This window comes from Halichoeres trimaculatus, unplaced genomic scaffold (assembly GCF_033239565.1).
Source record: "Halichoeres trimaculatus isolate MK-OKI-2021-1 unplaced genomic scaffold, fHalTri1.1 fHalTri1_scaffold_20, whole genome shotgun sequence".
Taxonomy (NCBI): Eukaryota; Metazoa; Chordata; class Actinopteri; order Labriformes; family Labridae; genus Halichoeres; species Halichoeres trimaculatus.
Window position 1 is genome coordinate 5,026,505 of NW_027437198.1, and position 26,577 is coordinate 5,053,081.

The 26,577-nt window shown below is 40.1% G+C and overlaps 1 protein-coding gene across 2 annotated transcripts in view; it reads right to left on the reverse strand.

Annotated features, from left to right (window-relative positions):
- Positions 1-330: 330 nt before the first annotated feature.
- tom1l2a (target of myb1 like 2 membrane trafficking protein a) overlaps positions 331-26,577 on the reverse strand; it is a 32,117-nt gene continuing 5,870 nt past the window's right edge. Inside the window, exons 3-16 of one of the 2 annotated variants that reach the window (XM_074697201.1) lie at positions 20,402-20,480; positions 20,145-20,294; positions 19,891-20,025; positions 19,659-19,802; positions 18,665-18,781; positions 16,436-16,569; positions 15,177-15,219; positions 12,134-12,305; positions 11,776-11,890; positions 11,380-11,455; positions 10,537-10,611; positions 5,743-5,802; positions 5,197-5,233; positions 331-4,581 (exon numbers count right to left, since the gene is read on the reverse strand). In XM_074697201.1, coding sequence (XP_074553302.1) covers positions 4,436-4,581; positions 5,197-5,233; positions 5,743-5,802; positions 10,537-10,611; positions 11,380-11,455; positions 11,776-11,890; positions 12,134-12,305; positions 15,177-15,219; positions 16,436-16,569; positions 18,665-18,781; positions 19,659-19,802; positions 19,891-20,025; positions 20,145-20,294; positions 20,402-20,480 — 1,483 coding nt within the window. In that variant the 3' untranslated portion in view covers positions 331-4,435. The remainder of the gene's footprint in view (positions 4,582-5,196; positions 5,234-5,742; positions 5,803-10,536; positions 10,612-11,379; positions 11,456-11,775; positions 11,891-12,133; positions 12,306-15,176; positions 15,220-16,435; positions 16,570-18,664; positions 18,782-19,658; positions 19,803-19,890; positions 20,026-20,144; positions 20,295-20,401; positions 20,481-26,577) is intronic. The other variant, XM_074697202.1, reaches the window with a different exon arrangement.

Below are 26,577 nucleotides of genomic sequence, written 5' to 3' on the forward strand. Positions count from 1 at the left end.
GCAGCAGGGAAATAACCTGCACGAATAAAGTGGGAAAATAACATAAAAGAGGCTGGAAGTGTTTGTTTTGGTTCGAGCCTTTTTTACAAAATAAACCTCACTCCCTCTGAAGTGTCATACAAAGACTTTATAATTTTTTTTATATTGGGATTTTTTTTTCAGTCAATGACACGTTTAAAATTGTTAAAATCTTCACAGTGCTTTATTTTAAGTGTTACTTACAGTGAATCTTTAATGTCAGCACAGTGCCACATGAAAACAAAAGGGGAGCCCCTCATGAGGCATGTAGGGGAACTAGGTCAGTGAACTGTAGTAGCACGACAAAGTTGTTGATACTGGGAGTGGGTATTGTTAAAATCTGTTATTGTGCTGGGTATTTTTGTTGGGGTTGTGTTTCTGTAAAACTGAGTGCACTTGACTTCAGGAACCTGTAAGCAATCCTCTACAAGCAGCAAGAGGATTGAGGGGACGCGAGGCAATTGTTTGTTTACATTTTCTAAGTGTCTAATATAGGCACAGCATAACAAGTGTCCAGGTGGTAAGAGGGTCATGTGGCAGTCACAGGTCTGCACAGTGCAAGATTGAGTGCAGGTTGCATCAGCATGTGTAAATGAAGCCGGATGTATGTAGTCACACAGCCTTTAAATGTAAATAAATAACCACAAACAGTTGTGAGGTAGAGGTCACACATTGCTAGTGTTTTATTGGGCAGTTACACACGTGCATCAGGCCAAACAGAAATCTGACCATTAGTAATGGCAGCAGACATGGGACACCCACTGACAGATATCAAACAAACCTCTCCTCCATGTCCAGAACACATCAGCAAACTTTTCTGCTTCATCAGTACTAAAAGACATTCAGTTACCCTTTTAAGAAAGCAGTAAACTCGAGGAATACATGTTGCAGTCAGGACATCAGCCTTGTAAAAGCAAATAAAACAAAAACTTTGTTACAGACCCTTAAAAGCTTTACACACAGAAAATTCTCTCAAGTTCCCTTTAAAAGATTTCCTTTTTCATTTTTAGTCATCTTCGTTGAGCCTTGGCATGGTGAAAGTTTTTAAAGTGAACACAATGGTTGATTGTAAATTTAACGCTATTATCTGAGTTACATGGCAACCATATTAATCTATATCACAATACGTTACAATACAGCATTGTAAAGCTTGTTACATGTTAACTGATCAACCAAAATGTTTTAAAATACTTTCTCAAAATGATTATGTAGACACAAATAATTTTTCAAATATCAAAACTACTTTACATTAACACGTATTATAAATCATAAATACTTCCTTCTGGTGAAAAGCCTAAACTGATGGATAACTGGACAAGTATGTCCAACTCACAACTAATAGACTTAAATGGAATGCCTAGACAAACAAAGCTTTTCAGCTTTAAAACAATGAATGAATTCAAATAAACTCTGTTAAAACAAACAGGAGTGTCAGCTAATAATGGAATGAAAATCAGATTGTTTTTTGCCTCACAGTGTGAACGCAGGAACACCAAAAGACAGACTGCAGTCTGAGCTACTTATCTGATTTCAGTCAAATACAGAGATGCTTTGCAGCAGCTCCAACTGGAGCCGATGACTCATGCCAGAAAGAAAATGTGCAAAGGATTAAACTAAGTCTTTGACTGGACAAGTCAAAAGAGAGAGATATTTGTTCGTTTGCCACATGCTAATCTCAATAGAAAATAAAAAATAATAATGATAATCGGTACAAACATGATTTGTTGCTTTTACTTTTTGAAATAAAGTATAAAAATACAATCAGGGATCAGATCATACACAAAGCTCTGTTTGTTGGATATTTCTGAGGGAATACATTTTTGATCAGATGTAGAATCTGAAAATTCTCTTATTATTTCGCTATGAGGTATATAGATTACACAGTATACATTAAGTTAGCTCTGATATGAGTACATCCTTTATAAGAGTGCAGTGCTGTAAGCTAAATGCTTGTTTTAAGCAGAATACTAACCAGTATGCTATGTGGTTGCTTGTTTAAATGCTGTGTTACGTCTTGCATCCAAATGCAGTTTTGATCATGATTAAGAGCTGTTTGCAATCTTAAGTATACAAGTCCCTCAATTTAATCTATCAGAATGAGTGCAGCTATACACAGTTAGAAAACATATGTGCAAATCAGGTCTTCACCCCTCCCCTAGAAAAATAGTAACCATCTTATAAACATAAAAGACAAAATCATTACTTTTTTGCAACAAAGAGAACACACGTTAATAGCAGGGGAAGGAAAATCTTCATCTCCACTGACATTTACAACACATGAATGCGATAGTTGTACGTCAAGCTGATTTCTGTGTGCTTTTTGGTCATCAAAGCCTCGATACTCTTTGGAATGGGTAAAGGTGTTCGTGAAAGCATACTTGTCTAATCTAGTTTCTTATGGCTTTTCAGAGGGCTGAAAAGGTTGATGGGAAATGTTCTCCGGACATGTTCCTTCCCCTTGACCTTTTAGAAAACATAACAGGGAATCTTCATTAGTGCTTTTCAGATTTTTGTGTCTTTTACCCTTTGGTTAAAGGGGACATATCATGCTTGTTTCTCCTTTTCACTATGCCAGACTAGGATGCCTGTAAAGCATTTCTGCCCTCAGTACAAGTCATTTAGTTCCTTCATTGCCCCACAATAGCGTTCTCAATATCCTCAGTTTAGGCCATTCTGAAGATCTCGTTGAAACACTCCGTTTGGAGAATGACCTCCAGTAACCTCGCAACGTCACAGCCCTTTGTGCTCTGATTGGTCAGTTCTATCAGAGGGGCGGAGGGGGTAGAGCCAGGGGGCGGTTTTCGCAGCATGGCAGTATTAACAAAATCGCCACACTGAATGGAGCAGACCGAGCAAGTTTGCTGTTTGCCAAAACTTCACTGTAAGGCATTGATAGCACTAATTAAATGGCAGAGTGTCGGATACGTCCTTTTGTATTGGACCCCGAGTCAGACCCGGACGGTTCTGCAGCTCAGGAGGAAGAAAATCCACCTGGACACAGATCATCTCAGGACGCTTCAGTGTGGTGAGTCAAACCAGTACTGTAACATGTAGAGTTTATACATGGAAATATAGGCAGACTTCACCAATAAACTATTTCTATAACAGGGCTCCATCCTGCTCCTTCACTTTTCTCTGTCTGTTTTATCCATCATGCTGAAAGTGCAGTCTAAAGATCGCCTCTACGGTCAGTTCGTCACTATGTTATTACCACAGCATTATTGTGGTCCAGGTTCACAGTGCATGTCAGAACAAGCATGCAAGTATCACAGTCTCACAAGTATTACGACATCTGCTAAAACTACAGTGTTTAAACTGCTAATTCACCATGTAAAGCCAAGCTGCTCAGCAGAGCAGAGTCCCTGCATCCAGCACTCAGTCAAGTTAGCCAGAACTAGTAGGGAGCTGTATTTATACTCGGCTCTTGGTGGGTGTATCCCTCGGTGGCGGTTGTGTGACTAACTGACATCACAGAGAAGGAGCTGCTTTATCAGATTACTCCAATAAAAAGAAAGGATCCTCATGTTGTCACGAAGGTCGAAATCTCGCGGCCAAATGGCAATGACCTATTTTTAGAGGCATCAAATCTTGTTCTAGGATATCAGAAAAAATACAATATCTCATTTTTTGAAAATTCAGGGGGTGAAAGGTCTTGTTTTCAAATTTATTATTTTATATGTAAGTATTAAATCAGGGATCAGCATGATATGTCCCCTTTAAAGGAATGCTGGCATACACTCATTAAGTTGAGCTAAAATTTAGCTAGTGGGTTTATAGTTAGCTAAGTCAGCCTGCTAACACACATTTTTCCTCCTCCCAGCTGCATAGGAAATACTGAGTAATGACACCTGTTGCTATTCAGTTCACTTCTCAATATAGCTACAGCTCTGTGGAGAGTACTCATGGAGAAAAAAAGGCATGACCTACCATTACTGCAGAGCTTTACACAGTTTAGAGCAAACAGTTTAACAAGAAATGCACAAGTTAGCCAAATGTAGTCAAACAACACATTACAACCCTTATTGTATTCTTCCATTTAGACCTGCCGTACACTTTTCCTTTTATCCTGCAGTAGTATACTACATTCTAAACCACATCAGACAAGCAAGGTTGTCTTCCTTTGGTGGTGCAAGACAATTAAGACGCAGGGCTGCGAGTAGTACATCCCACATTAACAAATTAATACATCCAAATATAGAATAACACAACTGTGCGCAGTAAACATACTGGACCTCTGCATGTTAGAGCAACACTGTGGCTTGGGAACAACAAGGAGGTGGCGATCACTTGCTACACCACAGCCAGTCAGCGATGAAATGGTACTGGAAGGACTATTTTTTTTTGGAGGAGGAGGAGGAATCACTTAGAGCGAGGACCTTTGGAATCCCTAGAGAGATCAAGGTTCCCCGAGAACAGTCTACAAGGCAAAGAGGGTGTCTTCTGTGCGTTCAGCCTTCTTGTGGGAGCCTCCTGGGGCCCGGGCAGGGTGAGCAGAGTCAGCTCCGGGAGGAGATGGAAGAGAGTCCACTGCCTTCGCTCGCTCCTCCAGGAATTTGTCAAATTCTGAAAGGAACAAATTCAATCGTCAGAGACATGGGGCGAAATGTGTTGAATACATATAAATCACAGCATAAAACAATGTGATTGCTCTGGAGCTGAAACGATTCCTCGAATGATTCTAGGTACTCGATTACAAAAAATACTCGAGTAATTTTCTCCGCCTCGAGGAATCGTTTAATTTTAAAAAAAGATCTAAGAGTGGTATTTCAAATAGAGCTGAGGCCATATTAAGAGAGTTTTCAGACTCCTCAAGCTACCTCTTTTACAAAATAGCAACTAGCAACAAATCTAGCTTCTTTTCTGGAGTTTAGAGACTAATGGGTCATTCTACGAAATGGGTGCCATTTGGGTCCGCAACATTTGATGAGATGTACAAGGCACAAAAAATGTGTCAAAGTGTGTTTACAAATTTTGGAGCTACCAAAGCAAGTGCTCTTATTGACATGCTGTATCAGAAAATTCTATTTCTTAAAGAGAAAAGTTTTCATTTGAAAAATAACTGCTCTTTAACAAACCAAAAATGTATTATATCTGATTACTCGATTAATCGATGGGATTTTTAGTAGAACACTCGAATACTAAAATATTCGATAGCTGCAGCCCTAGATTGTTCTTTACCTTCACTGGTCACCCCTTCCTCTGCACCGTCACCTTTCTATGAAGAGGAGACATTAGGTGAAATTCACACAATGGAACAAAGCTATCACTAAAGGGATTTTCTTTATTACAAAATTTTTTTTATAACGATCAGCAACACAACCAGCTGAAATACAAGTAAATGTAAAGTTTAAAAAACAGCTGAGAAAAATCCAATCTCCACATGGAGGTTTCAACAGTCATGCATCATCAGATACAAGAGGGAAACACCTTAGGCCATCAACTTACACCACACATGCATCTTATCAGCTGATTAGGTAAGATTATTAAAGGGATTATTTTCATAAATCAGACCTCACAAATGTATACTCCAGTCATTGGTGGAAATGTGTTAGTCAACAGTGAATAAAAGTGTGAAAGTTTAAAGTCTTCAGTTGTCTGATGTGGGGGAATGAAAAGTGCTGATAAGAAAAAGGAAAACTTAACCCAAATTAAAGCTGGGGCAAGAGAGACAGAGAGAAAGATAGAGAGCAGCAAAAGATATAAATCAAGGTAAAGAGGTCTCACCACATCAGCACAGAGCCACTCCTCTATGTCATCCATTACAGAGGACTGCGAAACTGGGATCTATGGAGCAAAGCCATGGACAAACCAAGGGGTAGCACCAAAGCCACGGGACAGAGAAACACCCAATCCCGACAACAAAAACAAAAAATGTAAAAACACCAAACACACATGTAAAAAAGAACAGAGGTCACCAAAAGCTCAGGGAGGAAGATGATAAAACCTCGACCTCTCTGAAGTCTGTGCTCTTAAAAAGCCTTCAGTGAGAACAGGAGTCCCAGTGTTGTCCTTGTTACTTCTTTAGTGCTGACACAGCTGAACAGCTGTCGACTGATGTCACGCTGCAGCGTTAATTATTCCACATCATTAGTTGATTAACAAATCGCTTGGATGTGATTAAATAATTGATCAGATGGAGGAAAGTGACAGCACAGGGACTATTGAGAGGCAGGGCTATCCCGTGGTACACATACCGCACACACACATTACAGGGCACGCTGTGCAATATACTGCAAAGGCCGCAGTGACAGTGATGATGGAAGCCATGTCAATGCAGATGGATTTTATGTGTGTGTTCATATCTGAGCGGGAACAAAGTGAGAGTGTAGCACTAGAGAAAAAAAAGGAAGCTGTGGCTAAAGATTTATGATTGTCCAAAAATGAGGAGAACAGAAAAGTTACTTGATTGCTTCCTTTTTACAAAAGCAGAACACACGATAAAAGAACATGAAAGTCTGTATTTGGCGTTGACTTAATAAAAAATTGGGCTGGAGAAAACTATGTAAGCTACATGGTCAGGTTTTCCTCAAGGTGTCGCACTAAACAGTGAAGGAGCTTTTCAAATAAAAAGCCACGGCAGTGGAGCAGTAAAAGTCATTCACAGGTAGGCCTGTCACAATAATCAATAAATCAATGAACCGAACGATAAATAAAAACGTCCTTGGTAAGTTTGCCAGCCTCGATAAACTGACACATGCATGCATGTTTGTTTTCCTCCTCTCTTTCGACCAAAGAGGCTGAATGAGAAGATGGCTCACTACATCTATCTTTCCTAACATCGGGGTGCATAGGTTCTATAGCAGATTTATAGCAGAGTGAGCATCTGTCAAAAATGCCATCTTTGGGGTGAAGACGGGGCTGCTGGCGCGTACACACGGAGAGAGCTGAAGCGAGCGTCCTGAGGGGTAAGGAGGAAACACACGCTAATATTAGTGATGGCACCAAAGATACGGTTCTTAAGCCGCCTGCCACAGTCCCAGTGTGGGAATATTTTGTTTTTCATCAGAATGAACAAAGTGTGAGTTCATGAACACCAACGAGCTGATATGTTGCATTTGTTTGGAAATAGTGGCGACGAAGAAGAAGAAGAGGGAGGTGAAGCGGAGCCTTGTTCTTTGACAATCCGCTCTTACTGAGGCTTTTGGTCACCAAAGTAAACAGAAATAAAAGCGCCAAATGGTGGGCGCTCAAAGACAGTTACATTGCCAAAGAAATGCAGCCCTTCAATACGGTTGAAAGCCAGAAATGTTAAAAATGTTTGACAGACAGTACGGATTGACTGGGAAAAAGTACATGTTACAAACAATTCAGGAACTGTATAAACTCCCTTTTATTTAGTCTATAGTTTTTATTGTTGTTCTTTTTTTGGAGTTTTGTTTTTTCTTTAGAGACAGGGTCTATGTTTTATTGTTTTTGATTAGTATTAATTATTTTCATTGGCATGTATTTTTTTTCTAAAATAGAGTCCATTTCATTTTCATTGTATTTTTTTCCTCTTTCTTGTTTGTTAAATCTATGATATTTTTTGTTTAATTTATTTTATTTAAAAGATCCCAACCTTTTAATTACAGTTAAATACTCTTAAGAAATTAAAGTTTCTTGCTTTTGATATGGTGTACTCACTTTATCATCCCATTTATCATAATTACATCAACGAAAGAATGGAAAAAAAATCAAAATAATATGGACAATAATATCGTTTATCAGCAATAATATTTTGGAAAATTATCATCCAGCAAAATTTGTTATCCTGACAGGCCTAGTGAAGGAGCTTTTCAAATAAAAGGCCAAGGCAGTGGAGCAGTAAAAGTCATTCACAGGAGAAAAATAAAGCACATGCAGCTGTCTGAACAGAGGAAAAAGTGAAGGAAACTGTACAAAAGAAAGCCTTATCATGACTCTAACTGATGCAAATACAAAGTATAATCTCATATTTGTGTACAATCACAACATTAACACCAAAGTGTTAAAATTTTACAACTACTGATGTGGGTTAGTTTGCTAATCTACATCTGCTTAGAACGTGAGATGTTGTCTTCAGTGTGTTATCTGAGACGTGATGACAGTTAGAGGACAAGTGATGAATACTCTCTGAGACACAGCAAAGAAACTCACATTCCTTCATTTTGAGGCTTAGATGATTGAGCTTCAGATCTGTAATGTATATAATCCTTGCTGTGTTGCAGATGTATCTGAACGTCTCTGCTGTGAAGTACTGATTGGTTGTCAAAAGGTGATGGAGATGTGTTATTAAGGGTGACATTAAGTGGAGAACATCGTTAATGGGTCGTGTTAAGCATCCATGCCAGTAGAGTACTATGTAGGTGGGCAATATGAACAGATGGTTTATGTGTTTATATCTAATTTAGGAGTCAAGATGTACGAGGGCATATTTGTGGGAGGAGAGTTCTGCACTTGAACTCCTGATGGTCCCAGTAAAAACTTTTCATGAGGGGAAAGATTTCTTTTCATGAAAATTTACACCCCGCAATTTTTTCCTAAATTATTAATGCCTTCATAATTTGTGAAACACACCAAAGAGGCAATATCTAGTTTAAAATAGTGAAGAATCCTAAAAGCTGCTGTTCATGGAGAATCCAAATGAGGCTGGCTGCACGAAGATCAGAAAGTGTTACAGCATTAAAAAACACATTTAAAGCCTTATTCAAAAAAACGGCTTGGGTCTAAAATGCTAAATTCGCTATCGGCACACACTATACAAGGGGTGAATTTTGTCTGACTCAGCAGTTTAGAAGATATTAAGATAGTCAGCTCAGCTCATGTGACTGACGGGTGCCCTATCGCTGTTAGAAAGGAAGCTCAAAACTTGCGTCATAAGCTACGTTTCCACCAAGCAATCCAGATGAGTTCAGTACGGTTTGGTACGGTTTGGGACGGTTTGGTACAGTTAAGCCTGATCCTGTTTGCGTTTTCGCAGCAAACTGTGCCCTCTCGTGGTAGGCGGTGTGTAAGCCAGATGCCGGAAGCCGCAGCTGTTAAACAATAGCGTGACGTCGTAGCAGCTTACCCAGCTATTAAATCCAACTAAGAAGAAAAATGTGACATGGTAAACAAAGAGCAAAGATGGAAGACATGCAGCATTTTGTCCTCTCTGTGATTAGCATGTAGCTCTTTGATACAAAGTGCAATCAAGCTTTGTTTCAGAGAAGACTGTGTGCCACCAGGAGAAATGCATCCGCTGTTGTAGGGTAAGTGACGATTCTTTTAGACCAATCAACAGTCTGCAGTGTGTTGCTTCACCTTCTGAGACCGAATCGGTTCAGCCTGGCACCCATACGGAAGGGTCCCAAAAAAGTAGGCCGGCTCGTCTCTGTTTTTTAGGGATCTGTCCCGGAATGAGTCAGTGGAAACGCCGCAAAAAGCGCGTCGTACCGAGACAAACCGACCCGGTCTGCTTGGTGGAAACGCGGCTATATACAATATGGCCACATCCTACGATAGGCTTCATTTCACTGTATCAGGAACAGATTGGTGACATCACAGGGACTATGTCCATATAACATACACTATAAATAAACCTTTATCTTTATATATAGGGTTTTTTCTCACCTTTAGCCCTGCAATATTTATATTTTGGTTTTTTTTTTCATGAATTGTCAAATACTTAAAAAAATAGTGTTGTGTTTTAAATTAAGTAACTTGACCTGCAATACAGCCCCAATTCCCTTGTAGAAAAAAAAATAAAAAATAAAAAAAAGTATTTAATAAATTGCAACTGAATGGTTGTGATAAGTTATAATTATTAAATAATGTAAAAAAGAAAAAAAACAAATAAAAATAGTTGTTTAGTTATAAAATAATTGTATTTTTCATATGACTATAATCTCAACCTAATAATGTTTTTTTTCAATTGTATTCAGTAGCTCCTGGTTGTGATGAGACACAACAGTGAGACAGTGTTTGTAGAGCATCTGAAAGCTGTTTTCTTTTTTCCTACAAAATTATGTCAATAAAATAACATGAGACGGCTTCAGTGCCAGTTGTAATTAAAACAGCTGTGCAGCACTGTGGGATTCAAAAGTGGAGAAAAACACTGGGACTTAAGCTGCATAGAAGAGTTCTGGGAGGTTAACATGCAAACTTATATCATACTTGACGAGTCTGCAACAACTTTGCACTGTCATTAAATGAATCTCTATGTCCTGAATAGTATTCAGGATGATGGTAATTTTGCCTGAAATGCCCATCCCTGCTCACAAGAAGCAGCAAAGCAACATACAGAATGAAACAGTTTTCAAATATTCTCCTTCTTGAGGTTATAATATTGCCCAACACTAAAGTACAATATGTATCTCTCGACATGGAGGAGGATGTTCTTAGGGGGATAAACTCTGCATGTTTTGGGCTTGTTTAAGCATTCCAGGGACAGAGCAGTGAGATGAGGAAGCTGATGAACTTTATGGGAGATGCCGCAGGAGGTGGAGAGCATGGGTGAAGGCAGACATGAGGGAGGAGAAAGGGGAAAGGAGGAGGACACACTGAGGATGGAGTCCTCACCATTCCTTGGGTAATAAGCCAGCTGTCTATGGGCAGCTCCTGATCTGCTGGGTTATCATCCCCTTTTACCCTCAGCTGAATCAACAACAGAACAACACCTTACACAAGAGAAGAAAGGTAGCAGGCCCCCAACACAGCATAGCACACAGTGCAGAGAGAGAGAGACAGAGGAGAAGTCAAATATGCAAGAGGCGACTGCTGCATTGGAAAAAAAAATAATAATAATATAATAAATATAAAAAAACTGGGGGAAACTGAAAAGGGGAGAAAAAAGTGTTCATTCCATTAAGATGAAAATGAGGAAAGTAAAAGGAGAAAAGACTCCCTCGAGTAAATTATGTGTGTGACATGATGAAACTTACTGAACGGAGGGATGGTATGTGCGGTCACTATCCTGACTGCACATGTGTGTGTGTGTGTGTGTGTGTCAGTTCAGGTTTCTGAATCAACTGTGTACATAGTGATAAGCATGCAAATAAACTGCAATATGTGCTCAGAGGACGCGTGCTCACTAGCATGTGACTTCTGTGTCTTATCTGCAAAAATCACTCGTGTAGAGTCTGATTTAAAAAAAAAAAAAAAGGGACCGTGTAAAAATGTTGATGATGAGAGATCTACTTCTATGTTTTTGCATTTTAAAATAATATAATAGGCACACCCAAGTCTTTTTGATCAAAGTTCAGTTATTACTGCATAGAGGAAAAGTGTTTCTATAGTTTCTAGATATAATTACATCCAGAGTGTCCAGCGGCTGAGGACAGACGGGTACCAGAAGACCCATCAGCCATGTAAATAACAACACCCCACTCCACACATGAGATCTATATGCATCTATGTACTCACCCCTCCTGTGTTCTGTTGTCTCACATCCAAAGCAGAGGCCAGGCTGCCCAGAGCCTGAGGGTCCTCGTATTTGACACTGTGCACAAAAAGTATTTAAAAAATGATGAAGATAAGCACAAAAGATGCAGCAAAAAAAATAAAAACACAGACAGAAAATGATTATATACACATTCCAAATTCATCATAAGGGAACATATTTTCTGGCTTGGAGGAATTCATTCTGAGAAATGCAGGAGGAAATGACTTTCAGAGGGAGATTATGCAGGTAAGGGCAGGTAAAGCGGAGATGGGGACATAAATACAAAAACACACACATGGTTTGGTTTTATGTGATAAATTGTAAGGTATTTACGAGATATTATAAAACTAATTTTAAAAAATTAAACTGAGCCCTACTTCTTGCGTTGTTCAGCCAGAGAGCTGCTCCTTGTCTGGGCAAACATGTCAAAGTCGTCTGGGTTTGGACCTGGTAGAGAGGACAGGGTGCCGCTCACGCTGTCTGATGCTACGGCTGTAGAAACACGTTGATGGAGGAGTAGATAGACAAGGTTAAAATATGCACAGAACGCCTCGTTTATGTAAACTTGAACCTATTATGTGGAGACTTTCCGAAGAGGAAAAGAGCTCTGTCAAAGATAGGGAAGAGTGTCAAGCGATGAGGGATGTCACTGGGCTTATTTCTCATTAGTAGCCTGATTATGAGCCTTTCACACTCTGCTGGGTCTTCAATGACACCACTGCACTTTAGTCTCACCAAGACCAGCGAGGGCAGATGACAGCGCGGCTTGAGCAGGGTCACGGGCAGGTGAGGCGGTGGCCCCGGCAGGAGAGTGGGACGGAGGGCTGGAGGTGATCCTGGGCGTTACCACTGCAGGGGAGCCTGGGCCCAGGTCTATCAGGTTGTCCTCTGAGGCCTCGTTCAACATCTGAGACGAGACAGGGGGAACAACCCACAAAAGATATGAAGTGTTGGAATGAATGTGTTTGTCATGAAAGTTTAAAACACTTCTACAAACTTTAAACAAATTAACATACTAAAAACAATTTTACAATGAAAAAAAAGTGGTGTGAGAGTTACAGAGTTTATAAGAGTTCAGAAAAAGTTTATGTGCATGAATTATGTTTTGTCTGATTCAGGAGACAATCATTTACTTACCGTCCACACAACAACAAAAAAACTTGCTTTTCAGCCGGAGAGGGTTCCACAAAAAGGACAAAACATAATGCACTCACCATAAACTTTTTTAGAAACTTTTATAAACTTGGTAAATCTCAAGCCCCTATGTCTTCCTCAACACCTACCGTCAGCATTTAGTACATTCCCTTTCCATCAAAATTCTGACTCTGTAAAAAAAATTTCAAGGCTTGTAAAAGTGTTCTGCCATTTGTAAATTTGTCTCAATGCTTATAAAAGTGTTTTGCTTATTGAATTAAGTTTTTATTAATTGTAAAAATGTTTTTATAAAATGTTCATTTGTTTAGTTTAAATATTTTTATTGAAATTTTAAATAACAGAGGAAAAAAGAGAAAAAAAACCCATCCCCTCCCTGAACTGAATTCCCCCCTGCTCACTATCACAAAAAGAAAAAAAAAAGTCTGTAAGAGGAGTGCGTACATTTGTTTAAAGTTTGTAAAAGCATTTCAAACTTTGTAGTTTTGGTTTACACTTCCAAGCCACCCTACTGAGAGCACAACAATCACATGAGGACAATAGACTAGATTTAAAACCACAAAACACTGTGGAAAATGTGAAAATTGGTGAAAAAAAAATGCTCAGAATCTACGCTAGGAAATATTTGGGGATCAAAATGTTGTTTTATCAACATCATGAAAAACAATCAAGATAGGGATGGGTATCTTTCATATTTGAAACGCTATGGTACCGATACCCGGTACCTGGCGAACGGTTTCGGTACTTTTGTGTGTTAAAGGGGACGTATCATGCTTGTTTCTCCTTTTCACTATGTCAGACTAGGATGCCTGTAAAGCATTTCTGCCCTCAGTACAAGTCATTTAGTTCCTTCATTGCCCCACAATAGCATTCTCAATATTCTCATTTTAGGCCATTCTGAAGATCTCGTTGAAACGCTCCGTTTCGAGGATGACCTCCAGTAACCTCGCAACGTCACAGCCCTTTGTGCTCTGATTGGTCAGTTCTATCAGAGGGGTGGAGGGCGTAGAGCCAGGGGGCGGTTTTTGCAGCATGGCAGTATTTACAAAATCGCCATACTGGATGGGGCAGACCGAGCGAGTTTGCTGTTTGACAAAACTTCACCGTAAGGCATTGATAGCACTAATAAAATGGCAGAGTGTAGGATACGTCCTTTTGTATTGGACCCCGAGTCAGACCCGGACGGTTCTGCAGCTCAGGAGGAAGAAAATCCACCTTGACACAGATCATCTCAGGACGCTTCAGTGTGGTGAGTCTAACGGTACTGTAACATGTATAGTTTATACGTTTATACTCGGCTCTTGGTGGGTGTATCCCTCGGTGGCGGTTGTGTGACTAACTGACATCACAGAGGAGGGGCTGCTTTATCAGATTACTCCAATAAAAAGAAAGGATCCTCGTGTCGTCTCGACGGTCGAAATCTCACGGCCAAATGGCAATGACCTATTTTCAGAGGCATCAAATCTCATTCTAGGATTTCAGAAAAAATACAATATCTCATTTTTTGAAAATTCAGGTCTTGTTTTCAAATGTATTATTGTATATGTAAGTATTAAATCAGGGCTCAGTATATGTCCCCTTTAAATAATATCCATTTGTGTACTAATAAATGTATTTTTTTTCAATTTCACATATTCATTCTTCAGTATAATAACCTTGCAATGTTGTGTTCATGTCCAGCATGGAAAATCACCTACTCTTCCACTTCCTCACAGTCACAAGGATGTGTTTAGGTTCCTAAACATGGTACCTTTTGACTTAACTTGAATCAGTACTTGGTACTTTTGACAGAATTTAGTTGGTACCTATAAAAGGACCTAATTCAGTACCCATCCGTAATCAAGATAAAATCCAAATCTTGATCTTGCCAAAAAACATCCTGCCATATTTTCCACATATCACCCCCTAATGGAGAACAGTTTCCTTGAGCAGAAGTAGAATTTTCTCAGATTTAGGCACCATGTAACTCTGCAGAAAACTGACCACTTACACTCAGGTATCAAAAGACACAGCTAAGTGGTCTACTGTGTTTGTACACAAAGTGGAAACACTCAGACACTGAGATCTACAGGACTGACCGGTTACACATTTCCAGACAACGTTGTGGGTCAGAAGTTCACTGTCCTGGAGCTATACTGAGGGTCAAACAAACAAAACTGGATGTGTGTGAGACAGGCAGGGAGGAGGGGAGGGAGGGCGGGACATGTTGGTGTCTAGCTGAACCCAGGGAGACTGATGTTGACACATCCTTTGGGTTTACTATAGGGTGAATGACATCATACTTGCCTCCATCAGCTAGCCACAACAAACAGACAGAGCATGCAAAAAATCAAAACGAAGACAGTTTCAAAAATTATCTACATTTTGGTTAAAGTGAGAGATAAGCTGATCATATGAACACTGATACTCTCTAATGTTAAATGCTCAACCAACACTTAAAGCAGTAGATTTGAGTTAAAGCACCCCTTGCAGCACCCTTAATGTTAGACTGTTAGACAAGTTGCCACAGGCAAACAAATGTAGACATGTTAAAAAGTAAAAAAATTTCAAATGGATGTGAAAACATGCAAAGCAAGCAGAGAACAAGCGATCCTAAGAGAGAGACTTAACGGTGTTTCATACTCACCCCATTGTTTTGTGCAGTCCTACCCAACCGGTACCTCTCATACCTGCAAGCAGCAAAAAGCCTTTTGAATGTTTTACCTCAAGCTCTGTGAGGTTCAAATGCTTCTCACACTTTTCATCTTCACACACCTCTTCAAAGGAACATTTTGCCAGTTTAAACAGCGAAATGTTTAAAAGGAACACGTTGTGATCATTTTACATACAGGTTCTTTTAACTTTGTGGTTTTTGAAGTCACGTGTTCAATCAGAGAGAAGCCTGTTTTATGGGTAAAATGAGGTGTTAGTGGATAAGCTGATTTCATCTGGAAACTCAAAGTTTAAACCATGGATTAAGTGACAGATCAGCAGAGTTCCAATTCTTCCTCTCGTGTTGGAACAAGTCTGCAGCTTATATAATGAGCAGGAAAAAACCCTCCAGTTCAACTTTTGCATATTACCAAACAAACGTTAGGATATCAGGGTCCCTACAGCTCAAGGCAAGTTAAATCTAAGACTTTTTAAGACTTTTTTAATTATGTTGTAAGATCAAATTTAAAAAACAAGTCGACAACAAACCACAATTGAAACAAACAAAACTAACAAACAAAAACACTACATGAATTACCTGGGTTAGAGGCAATTTTAACCCAATGTTTATTTTACATAAAACATCACTTTTTACCTTTTTTTAACCCAATTTTTACAACTTCATGCCTATTTCGCCCCCATTCATCTTTTTTGGCCACTGTCACAACCATTTTTTGAATTTTTACATGGTTTTTGAAATTTAATTTCAAATTTCTCAAAATTCCCAATTTTGCTGCCATAATCAATTTTCCTAAGCCACTTTTGGATTTTTTTTTGCCAATTTTTCCTCATTTTTTTCTCTCTCCAGGCACCCTAGGTAGAACCAAGACATGCATCTGCTTTAAAAGTTCCTGGTGCAACCACATCACCGTTTTTGTTAGTTCCGCTATTGTGATTAAGTGATGTTGCCACGAGAGTAAAACAGGAAATTATTTAGAAAAATAGATTGTTACTTAATATTTTTTTTAACTTCAAAGAAACATAAATCTTACCTATGTGTTCAAGTTTTTAAGACTTGAAATTTGGATTAAAGACTTTTTAATGCCAATTCAGCCTTATTTTTAGAATTTTGAACTCATTGCCTTTTAATACTTTTCAAGGATCTGCGGCAACCCTGGATATGTAAATATGGATTTTCTGACATGTCAGGTTGGATCTTGCTTGATTGATAGGTGGGTTCATAAATTGTTATACCTCTCGTATCGGAGGAAGATGTTGTTGAGGTCATCATTGACGTGCAGCAGCTCCTCTGTCACCTCCTCGTTAGAGACTCGTGAAATCAGCTCAACGACTCTCTGCTGCATGGCTCTGCATGTCCTGTTCAGCTCCTTGATCAACCCAGAGATTCAATGAGAGATTACTTAATATAAGACAAGATGAAACAGGAGAGAAAGTAAACATGACTTATACTGGCTCAGCTCTGTAATGACAGGTTTTCCAGCCGGATACATCAAATATTTGTTATGTATAAGACAGAAATGAAGAAGAACATTGTCCCAACTCTGGAAATCAACACACATACATAACTTTTAGTCGTTTTTTTAATGAGAAAATAAATAATTTCTTCTCTGTGTAAAAACAGGATTGAAGGTCATATTATGAGCAGCAGGGAAAAGAAAAAACGAGGGACAGTCATAAAATGTTACAACCTTCTTGGGAATCTCAGCCCACAACCAGGTTCTTGCAGCTGGCACAGCTACCTGAGTGGATCTGGCCTCAGGAGATTAAACTCTGCATGAATGTCTATACCAGTGGTTAATTACCACTTCCTGGAGTTCTGCCATCACAAACTGGCTCATAATAACTGGAGTGAAGTTGATGGTCCCCTTTGAAAATTAAGGACACTACTCCCCCTAGTGGCTGCACAGAGTTCCAGCTTATGTGCTATTTCTGAAGCAGCGTACTCTCTGAATCAACAACTGTTACAGTTAGTGCTGCAAAACACACCCTGGTCATGATGACAATACTCCTGATTCTGGATTATGGTGACATCATTTACGAAATGGCTGCAAGTACCACACTTAAGAAACTGGACACTCTTTATCACACCGCTTTGTCACTAGCCACGTTTACATACAAAAAAAAAAAAAACTCTCGTCCTCCATCTTTAAAAATCACGTGATGTTTACGTTTTTCTGTGCATGCCCAACTGACTATTCTGTTTGATTATAGTGCCGCATGTAGACTAGAGTTTGAAATATTCCTTTCCATGTATACTATTGTTTTCGGAAAAGTCATTCAGAAAGATTCCATTCAGAAAGACAAAAAACTCCTCATGTAACCATGGCTACTAACGCGCCCTTCCACGCTAACCACTGTGACTTCTATGAAGTAGTGAGGTGGCCCTCTCTTCATACCCGGCAGATTCACCACTGGTTTCACTTTATTTATAAATCAATCCTCAGCAAGACTACGGTGGCCGGTAGGTGTCAGCTGATTCAAAAAAGCAACAACACAAATGCAAGAGCAAACACACAAATGCAAAAGCCACAACACAACAAAAGTTCAGCCACAGCTGAAGTTAAAAGGACAGTTTGTTGTAAAAGTAAGGAAATGTTTTTTTTTTTTAGCTTTAGCTATGATAAATATAGCTTTAATGCTAACATTATTGATTCATAAAGCTAAATAGAAGAAGACATATTTTTCTTGTAAATAAAAAAATATAATTACTATGAAGGATGTTACAAAGTGAGACCCCTACGAAGCTTTATTTACCATAGATTAAGTTAAAAAGATAACTATTTACTTTGACAAGTTTCACAACTTTTCTGTGTCAGTTGGGATGGCTTACCTTTTTAGTTCCGGTTGTGGCTGTTCTTCCATTCTGTCGTGCTGTTTGCATTCGTGTTGTGGCTTTTGCAAATTGTCTGGCGCCCACCGACCGCCGTACAAAACACCTCACTTCTTCAAGTCGCCCATACTGCACTAGGTTTAATGAACATCAACCTCATCATCTCCAGTGCTTTTACTATTTTTAGCTGCGATTCCTTTCGTTTTGCAGCAGCTAACGACTGGAACACCTGACAGAAAACCCTAAAACTTTCAACTTTGACCCCACTCTCTACATCCAAGCTTAAACTTCAACAGATTGTTGACTGTCACTTCTGCTGATTACTTTAGACTTTCACTGACATGTTTATTCAAACAAACACATGACCTTCTCTTACCTCCTGTATGTTGCTTTTTACTTGTTCATTTTTTGTTCTATGTTATTGCTGTAACATTATATTTATGTGTCCATCTCTCTCTGTAGTTTACGTGTATGTGCTCTTGTTGGTGCCTCTTGGCCTGGTCATGTTTGTAAATGAGAAGTGGTTCTCCAACAGTTTTACCTGGTAAATCAGATCTGAAACTGTCTTTTGACTGGATTTGATGCCTTAGCACAGCAGAAGCAGAAGCACAGTGAGGTGTATAGACCCTGACCTGGAGCAGCTCGAGGTCAGATGCATCTTCCTGGCCTGGGACCATCTCTGTCAGCATCTCCGACATGACTTTGGTGTTTCCTCTCACGACGTCCAGCTCGCTGCGCAGCCGTGCGATCTGAAAGCACCAAGAGTCATTTCATATTTGAAAACATTTAGGGCGTTTCCGGTCTCAGATGTTCTGCAGATGTTTTCGGAAAGAGCAGATCTCCATAAAAAATCTTGCTGTTGCTTAGGAGACTGTCTTCAGAAATTCAAAGTTAGAGGATAAGTTCGGTTAATACAGCTTTTACATTGTTTATAGAATGAAGTAGAACAAAATACTCACCCAGAAGGCTTTCCTGATCCAAGCAGTGCTTCGGGAGATATTTAGATCCAAAATCGTGCAGCGGACGTCCGTATAACTCGTTTTTTTTCACCAATATTCCATCATGGTCCGCTCCGGGTTAGTCCTCTGCTGCAGTCTGTGTCACTCCAGACAGCGCTGTGTGGCTGTAATGACCTCTGAACTGAGGAAGACTTTGTTTACCTTAGCCCCTCTGCGCATGCGCAGTACTCTCTGGAGAGCTTACTCCACTTCCTCCTTTCTTTGAGGGGCAAGCGTAAACAAAGTCTTTGTCAGTTCAGAGGTCATTACAGCCACACAGCGCTGTCTGGAGTGACACAGACTGCAGCAGAGGACTAACCCGGAGCGGACCATGATGGAATATTGGTGAGAAACACGAGTTTTTGGACGATTAATGCAGTTTTAGGAGCATCGCTGTCTCTGCCCTGATGGATCCCATCATACGGACGTCCGCTGCATGATTTTGGATCTAAATATCTCCCGAAGCACTGCTTGGATCAGGAAAGCCTTCTGGGTGAGTATTTTGTTCTACTTCATTCTAAAAACAATGTAAAAGCTGTATGAACCAAACTTATCCTTTAAATCAACTAAATCAGCTACAACTACTAGCTAATTCCGAGAGTAAAATGGTTTCTTCATAGCTCCTCACCTGTTCAGGCGTTGCTGTGATGGGGCTGGGAACTTGAGGACCCTGTGTAGCAGAGGCAGGAGTTGGCGCAGGTCTCTGAGTCCCAACAGCAGGTGAAGCGGGTGCAATGTACTTCATCACAGCGGGGTCTACCTCTGGGGTCCCCTGGAAGGAAATAATCACACACCTTTGAGTGTACTGCCGTGTTGATACATCCGTGAATGTACTGTGCGTCTCTGTCTTTTCCTCTCACCCTCTGTGGAGTGTGGATCGGAGACAACGCATCCAGGTCCGCCATCGGGAACTCGATGCCTTTTCTTTTCAGCTCCTCGTAGATGTGGACGACGCCAGTTAGATCAGGGCTGCTCCTGAAAGCATCCGCCCAGGCCTGCAAACATACACACAGTGTGTTCATACAAGAACTTCCTTCCAAATCCAGGAGAATGATACATTAACACTTGCATAGATTTCAGTTTTGCAGTGTATCCTTCCATTCCGACACCTCACCTGTATGAGGGACAGCACTTTGTCTTGCACGATGGTCGGAGGATTGGTTTTGGGGGAGATAATTTTCACCAGCACGCCGTCAATGAAATCTCTGTTGGCCACCTGGATGTGAAACCTGTGTCCACAGTTCTTTACACACGTTTCCAACACCTGCAGAGGAAAAGATGAAGCAGAAACACCACTCTATGAAACACTTTGTTGTTTAATTCTTTCTAAAATGCGATTCCACAACAAAAAGTGCCAACATCTCTTCTTACGGTCAGTGCCAGCATCACTTCTCTGTAGTTCTTGTTGCCAGTGAGCCTCTTCTTCAGCGCCCGCATGGCATCTTTTGGCCTGGAGGGAAACACCACAGAGAGTACAGCTGAGCATCTCTCACTTTGTTGGGATAAATGGTTTTTCTGTGCTTCAGTAACAGATGCCAGTCTAGCTGTCAGAGTAGCTGTGTGACAAAGACAGAGAAGAATCGTCGCACCATCTGTTCCTGCCCACTCTGACTGCGTGACTATCTGTATCTCCTGAGGCGAGGACCCGAGCTGCCCATGCATGAAGAGCTCAGGTCGGCTATCTGCCTCAAAGCGCCTGTCTCCTCACTGCAGATGAGGCGTAAAAAGGTTTGATGAACTTCTTCAGTAGATACAGTACATGGGAAAAGAATTTGGTTGAATATGACAGAGAACATGAGCATGTCGGAGAACTCCTGATCAAACTTCACTGGAAAAAACTGAAATCTAATCAAGTGTTTTTGTCTTATTTTCAGTAGAAAAAAAGAAGTAGAAAAATATCTTATTTCAAGTTATTTCAAAACAAAAATGAGCTCTGAATTGCTTGTAACAAATACAATAAATCTGCCAATGGAAACAAGACAAAAGTTACTCGTTTTAAGACATTATTCTAGTTATAAGAAAATTCTCAAGCAAACTTTTCATGTTCGATTGGCATTTATTTTTTTTACTTGTTACAAGCAATTAAGACAAAATCATTGTCTCTGCATAACTCAAAACAAGACATTTTTTGGACTGACCAGTTGAATGAAGCTCATAACAAGTATAACAAGACAATTTTTACTTAAAATAAGAAAAAAACACTTGATACGATTTCAGCTTTTTTGCAGTGTTCCTGTTAAATGTCCAGGTTGTGAGTGGTCTTATCATTTTAACAAACATAGTGCAAAGATGCAAGTAATTATTATGCGAATTACCAAGTATGGATCATTTAATTGTCAGTACATTTGTGTTTTGGACAGGAATTGTCAGAAAATTACCAAAGTTTAAGATCATTTTTTTAACAACACATATCTGGCATCCTCAAAATATTCACATTAAAGGGAGTATATAATGTTATCCATATTCTAAACACAGGTATTAAGTAACAACGCTGGATGTCCTTTCTAAATGTGTTCAGATTTCCAAACCCTTGAATCTGTCTGTAAACAGCTAGAAAAAAGTCCATTTGAAAAAATGGCACAAGATCTTTTTAAGATTTTCATTAGACTTGCTGAAATGATGAGGTCATAGCATAAAGGTCTCCTAACTGGTTCATGATATGTTGGAGGGGCCTTAAACACCAAGGTCTTCCCATAGTCCTACCTCAGCGGGCTGGCCAATCAGAGGGAAGGGGGTTTGTGGAGCAGGGAGTCATAGGCTGTATTCAGACCAGAAAAGTCCTTTGGTCCACTTGTTTGGTCCGGACCAAAAGCAGACTTTATTTTTTTCGTTTAGTGCAGTTCGTATTCAGATTGTACTTTTTGCAAGTGGACTATATTCTGTAAACACATCCACGTGTGTGATGATCAGTGCTCTCATTGGACAGCACTGACAAAGGCGGCACACAGAAAACAGACCCAGAAATGGAGGTAAACGTGTGTTTGTGCTCTTATTAGAGCTGCAAAATCATTTTCAGTTTCAAGCGCAGCTCCTTCAAAGCAGGCTTAACAACACCGTTTACAATTTTGGAACAGCGAAGACGAATGCGTGCAGCAAGGAGACGCTATGCTCTGCATGTCCTGACCCACAACATGCTAGCAACAGCGTGGATAAACAGAAGACGGAGGATCAGGTATGAACCAAAGACGGTTAGGTTACGGTGGCTTTATAGGCCCAAAAGGTGCATGTATCCTGCAGTTAGTTCGGATGGACCTTGCTTTGTATTCAGACCTGCACCAGAGAACCACGAACCGCACCAGAGTTTGTTTGGAAGCGGACTGAGACCACCTCAAAAAGTGGGTCTCGGTCCGGTTGTTTGGTCCGCACCAGGGTTCGTTTGTGACTATTCACACCTGCATTAAAAGTCCGCATCAGCTTGGGAAACGAACCCTGGTCCGTTTAAAGTGGACCAAACAGTCCAGGTCTGAATACGCCCTTAAAGGTAGGGTGTGCAGGAATTTTTGTGACTTGTTGGTAAACACATTATTCACACTGGGCTCCTCCTCCCTGGATCAGTGCCAGCGGCAGCACACACCCACTGCCTCTGACTGTAGCTACGTGAACATATTCACTTTCCCAGCAACCACCTGTAGCATCACGTTTCTACGTGAAAAAGACTTGAGAGCTGTGTACTTGACTTGGCATGTTAGCACAAGCTAATCACGGGTATTTGACACAAACCAGGTTGGCGGAAAGTCAACACACGTCCCTCTCCAAGTTCCCTAAAGTGAGTGAAAGCTGAGCAAAGCTTCATCCTTGTTTGAGAAAAAGCTTTATCTGTTTGGAGTTTTATTTCACTTTGATCATTTTTTTCTTTCTCCATGATAAATCTACTATTGTAGCTGCTCAGATTAGCTTCTTCAACTCGCTATCATCAACATGCAAAGTCTGGGCACTGGGCGCTCTGTGATTGGCTGATGTGACCACGCCTACTTTCCACCCAGAAACATCCAGACACAACCAGAACATCAACATACAGGCAGAGCAGGGGGCTGAGGCAGACACAGACACTGACACACATATACAGAGGCCCAATTGAGCAGGATTTTGCCTCTAAAAGTTGACATTTTACTTTTTAATCCTGCAGACCCTACCTTCGAAGAGACAGCAGCTTAAAAAAGAGTTTCAGACAGAAGCTAAAACACCAGCGTTAACACCAAAATACAAAACTTTTTGAAGATACTTGCTTATTGTTTTCTCATTCTCCTGAATAAAATAAATTATTGTCCCAGAGCCAACACAGCAGCATGTGTAAGGATAACACATGTTCACAAAAAGTTTTTAGTTTTACTGAATTTCATGAATAAGTCTGACCAGACATTGACTGACTCTGATCACTTTGAGGACAAGAGTTCCTGTGTTCTGTCTGTGTGTGTGTCTTTTGTTGTGACACAGAGTGCTCTATATAGCATGCCAAGACAATGAGTGTGTGTAGGCATGAGGAATGTGAGAAGCAGGGGAAAGGAGGAAAGTGAACAGCCGTGATGGAAAAAAACTTAGATTCCTCTATTGTTCCTCCTGAAGTCACTCCCTGCATGAATGATTTACTGGCTCAGACCACATGATGGTCACATTCACAGAAAAAAAATACCTAACTGAAGGTAAGGTAAAAACATTTGGAGTGGATAGAGATTTTTTTTAACTAAAAAAATATCTATTTGATAAATAAAACTACTAAAAGTATAAAAGAATCCATGACTACATAATCTTAGGTTGCAGTCCTGAGTTCAACATAAGCCATTTTTCTTTAAAAACAGGATCAGAATACGATCTGAACCACTGTTATGCAATAACATGTGTCAGTCAAGCTTTCAAATATGAGTGAAAATAGAGCCTTTTGTACTAATATTGTTCTATATATGGTCAAAATCATACTTGTGCTTGCACAATGAGCAATGTCTATATTACATCAGTAGTAAAAAGAGATCTGTGCTTATCATCCAGGATCATCCATTTAAAACAGCTCTTATGAAGGACTTAAAGTTATTTTTACCCTGTCATGACTTTTCTAGACACAGAAAGTGGAATCTTAGGGCGTATTCAGACCTGGACTCTTTGGTCCACTTTAAACGGGCCAGGGTTCGTTTCCCACGCTGGTGCGGACTTTTCGTGCAGGTGTGAATAGACACAAACGAACCCTGGTGCGGACCAAACAACCGGACCAAGACCCACTTTTTGAGGTGGTCTCAGTCCGCTTCCAAACGAACTCTGGTGCGGTTTGTGGTTCTCTGGTGCAGGTCTGAATACAAACCAAGGTCCATCCAAACTAACTACAGGATACATGCGCCTTTTTGGCCTGTAAAGCCACCGTAACCTGACCGTCTTTGGTTCATACCTGATCCTTCATCTTCTGTTTAGCCACGCTGTGGCATGTTGTGGGTCAGGACATAGCGTCTCCTTGCTGCGTGCATTCGTCTTCGCTGTTCCAAAATTTGAAACTGTGTTGTTAAGCCTGCTTTAAAGGAGCTGCTCTTGAAACTGCAAATGATTTTGCAGCTCTAATAAGAGCACAAACACACATGTTTACCTCCATTTCCAGGTCTGTATTCTGTGTGCCGCCTTTGTCAGTGCTGTCCAATGACAGCACCGATCGTCACACACGTGGATGTGTTTACAGAATATAGTCCACTTGCAAAAAGTACAATCTGAATACGAACCGCACCGAATGAAAAAAATAAAGTCCGCTTTTGGTCCGGACCAAACAAGTGGACCAAAGGACTTTTCTGGTCTGAATACAGCCTTAATATTCCATGAGACCAGGGACATCTTAGCCCTTCAGTAGGCCTGTCACGATAATCAATAAATCGATTCACCGAACGATAAATAAATCGTCCTCTGTAAGTTTGCCAGCCTCGTTAAACTGACACGTGCATGCATGTTTGTAGGTTCTATAGCGGATTTATAGTGGAGTAGGCATCTGTCAAAAATGCGATCTTTGGGGTGAAGACGGGGCTGCTCGCGCGTACACACAGAGAGAGCTGAAGCGAGCGTCCTGAGGGGTAAGGAGGAAACACACGCTAATATGAGTGATGGCACGAAAGATACGGTTCTTAAGCCGCCTGCCACAGTCCCAGTGTGGGAATATTTTGTTTTTTACCAGTATGAATGTATGAATGAACAAAGTGTGAGCTCATGAACACCAACGAGCCGATATGTCGCATTTGTTTGAAAAAAGTGGCGACGAAGAAGAAGAAGAAAAAGAAGGGGAGGTGCAGCGGAGCCTTGTTCTTTGACAATCCGCTCTTACTGAGACTTTTGATCTGCAAAGTAAATAGAAATAAAAGCGCCAAATGGTGGGTGCTCAAAGACAGCTACATTGCCAAAGAAATGCAGCCCTTCAATACGGTTGAAAGCCAGAAATGCTCAAAATGTTTGACAGACAGTACGGATTGACTGGGAAAAAGTACATGTTACAAACAATTCAGGAACTGTCTAAACTCCCTTTTATTTAGGCTGTAGTTTTTATTGTTGTTGGGTTTTTTTTGGAGTTTCGTTTTTTCTTTAGAGACAGGGTCTATGTTTTCTTGTTTTTTGATTAATATTAATTATTTTCATTGACGTGTATTTTTTTCTAAAAGAGAGTCCATTTCATTTTCATTGTATTTTTTTCTCTTTCTTGTTTGTTAAATTTATTATATTTTTTGTTTAATTTATTTTATTTAAAAGATCCTGACCTTTTAATTACAGTTAAATACTCTTAAGAAATTAAAGTTTCTTGCTTTTGATATGGTGTACTCACTTTATTATCCCATTTATCATAATTACATCAATGAAAAAATGGGAAAAAAAAATCAAAATAATATTGACAATAATATCATTTATCGGCAATAATATTTTGGAAAATTATCGTCAAGCAAAATTTGTTATCGTGACAGGCCTAGCTGTACATTGTGTAAAGCTGCTACAGAGGTACCAGAGTGAGCGCAACACTCCCTCTTTAAGAGATCCCAATCCACATGCGTTGACCATAGACTGTAAAAAAAATGGACGTCTGCTTGCTCAGCTTCAAATGAGGTCTCCACAAAAACTGCTCCCCCTGGTGGTTGGCTGCAGTATAGGTTTAAAAATATGGCTTTCCAGCCATTCCAGATGGGCTGTGGTCAAACTTTGAAAAATTATTACACCTCGTAGAAATGTTTCTCACGTCCCATTGTTGTGGTGATTTGAAGATATTATTTAGCTGTCATGTATCCAAGTCCTCTTTTTTCTGAAAAGTTTCGTTTTCATTTGTTATTCGAGGTTTAAAACAAGGCTTTACGTGAAGTTTAACGATGATTGACAGCTGCTGTTCTCCTGTATTTTTTGGGGGGGATTGTAAAATATGTCAGGAGGTAGAGTCAGGAAGTGATCAGACTCTCGAAAGGAAAAAAATATATATTTTTGTCACCCAGCTTCACTCAGATTCTCCCAGAATCTCTCACCGTCTCTACTGCGCAGACTCTGGCTCCAAACTGTTACAATGGTGGCGCCTGAGACGGCTGAATTTTGGCTTCAAAACCGTACAATGA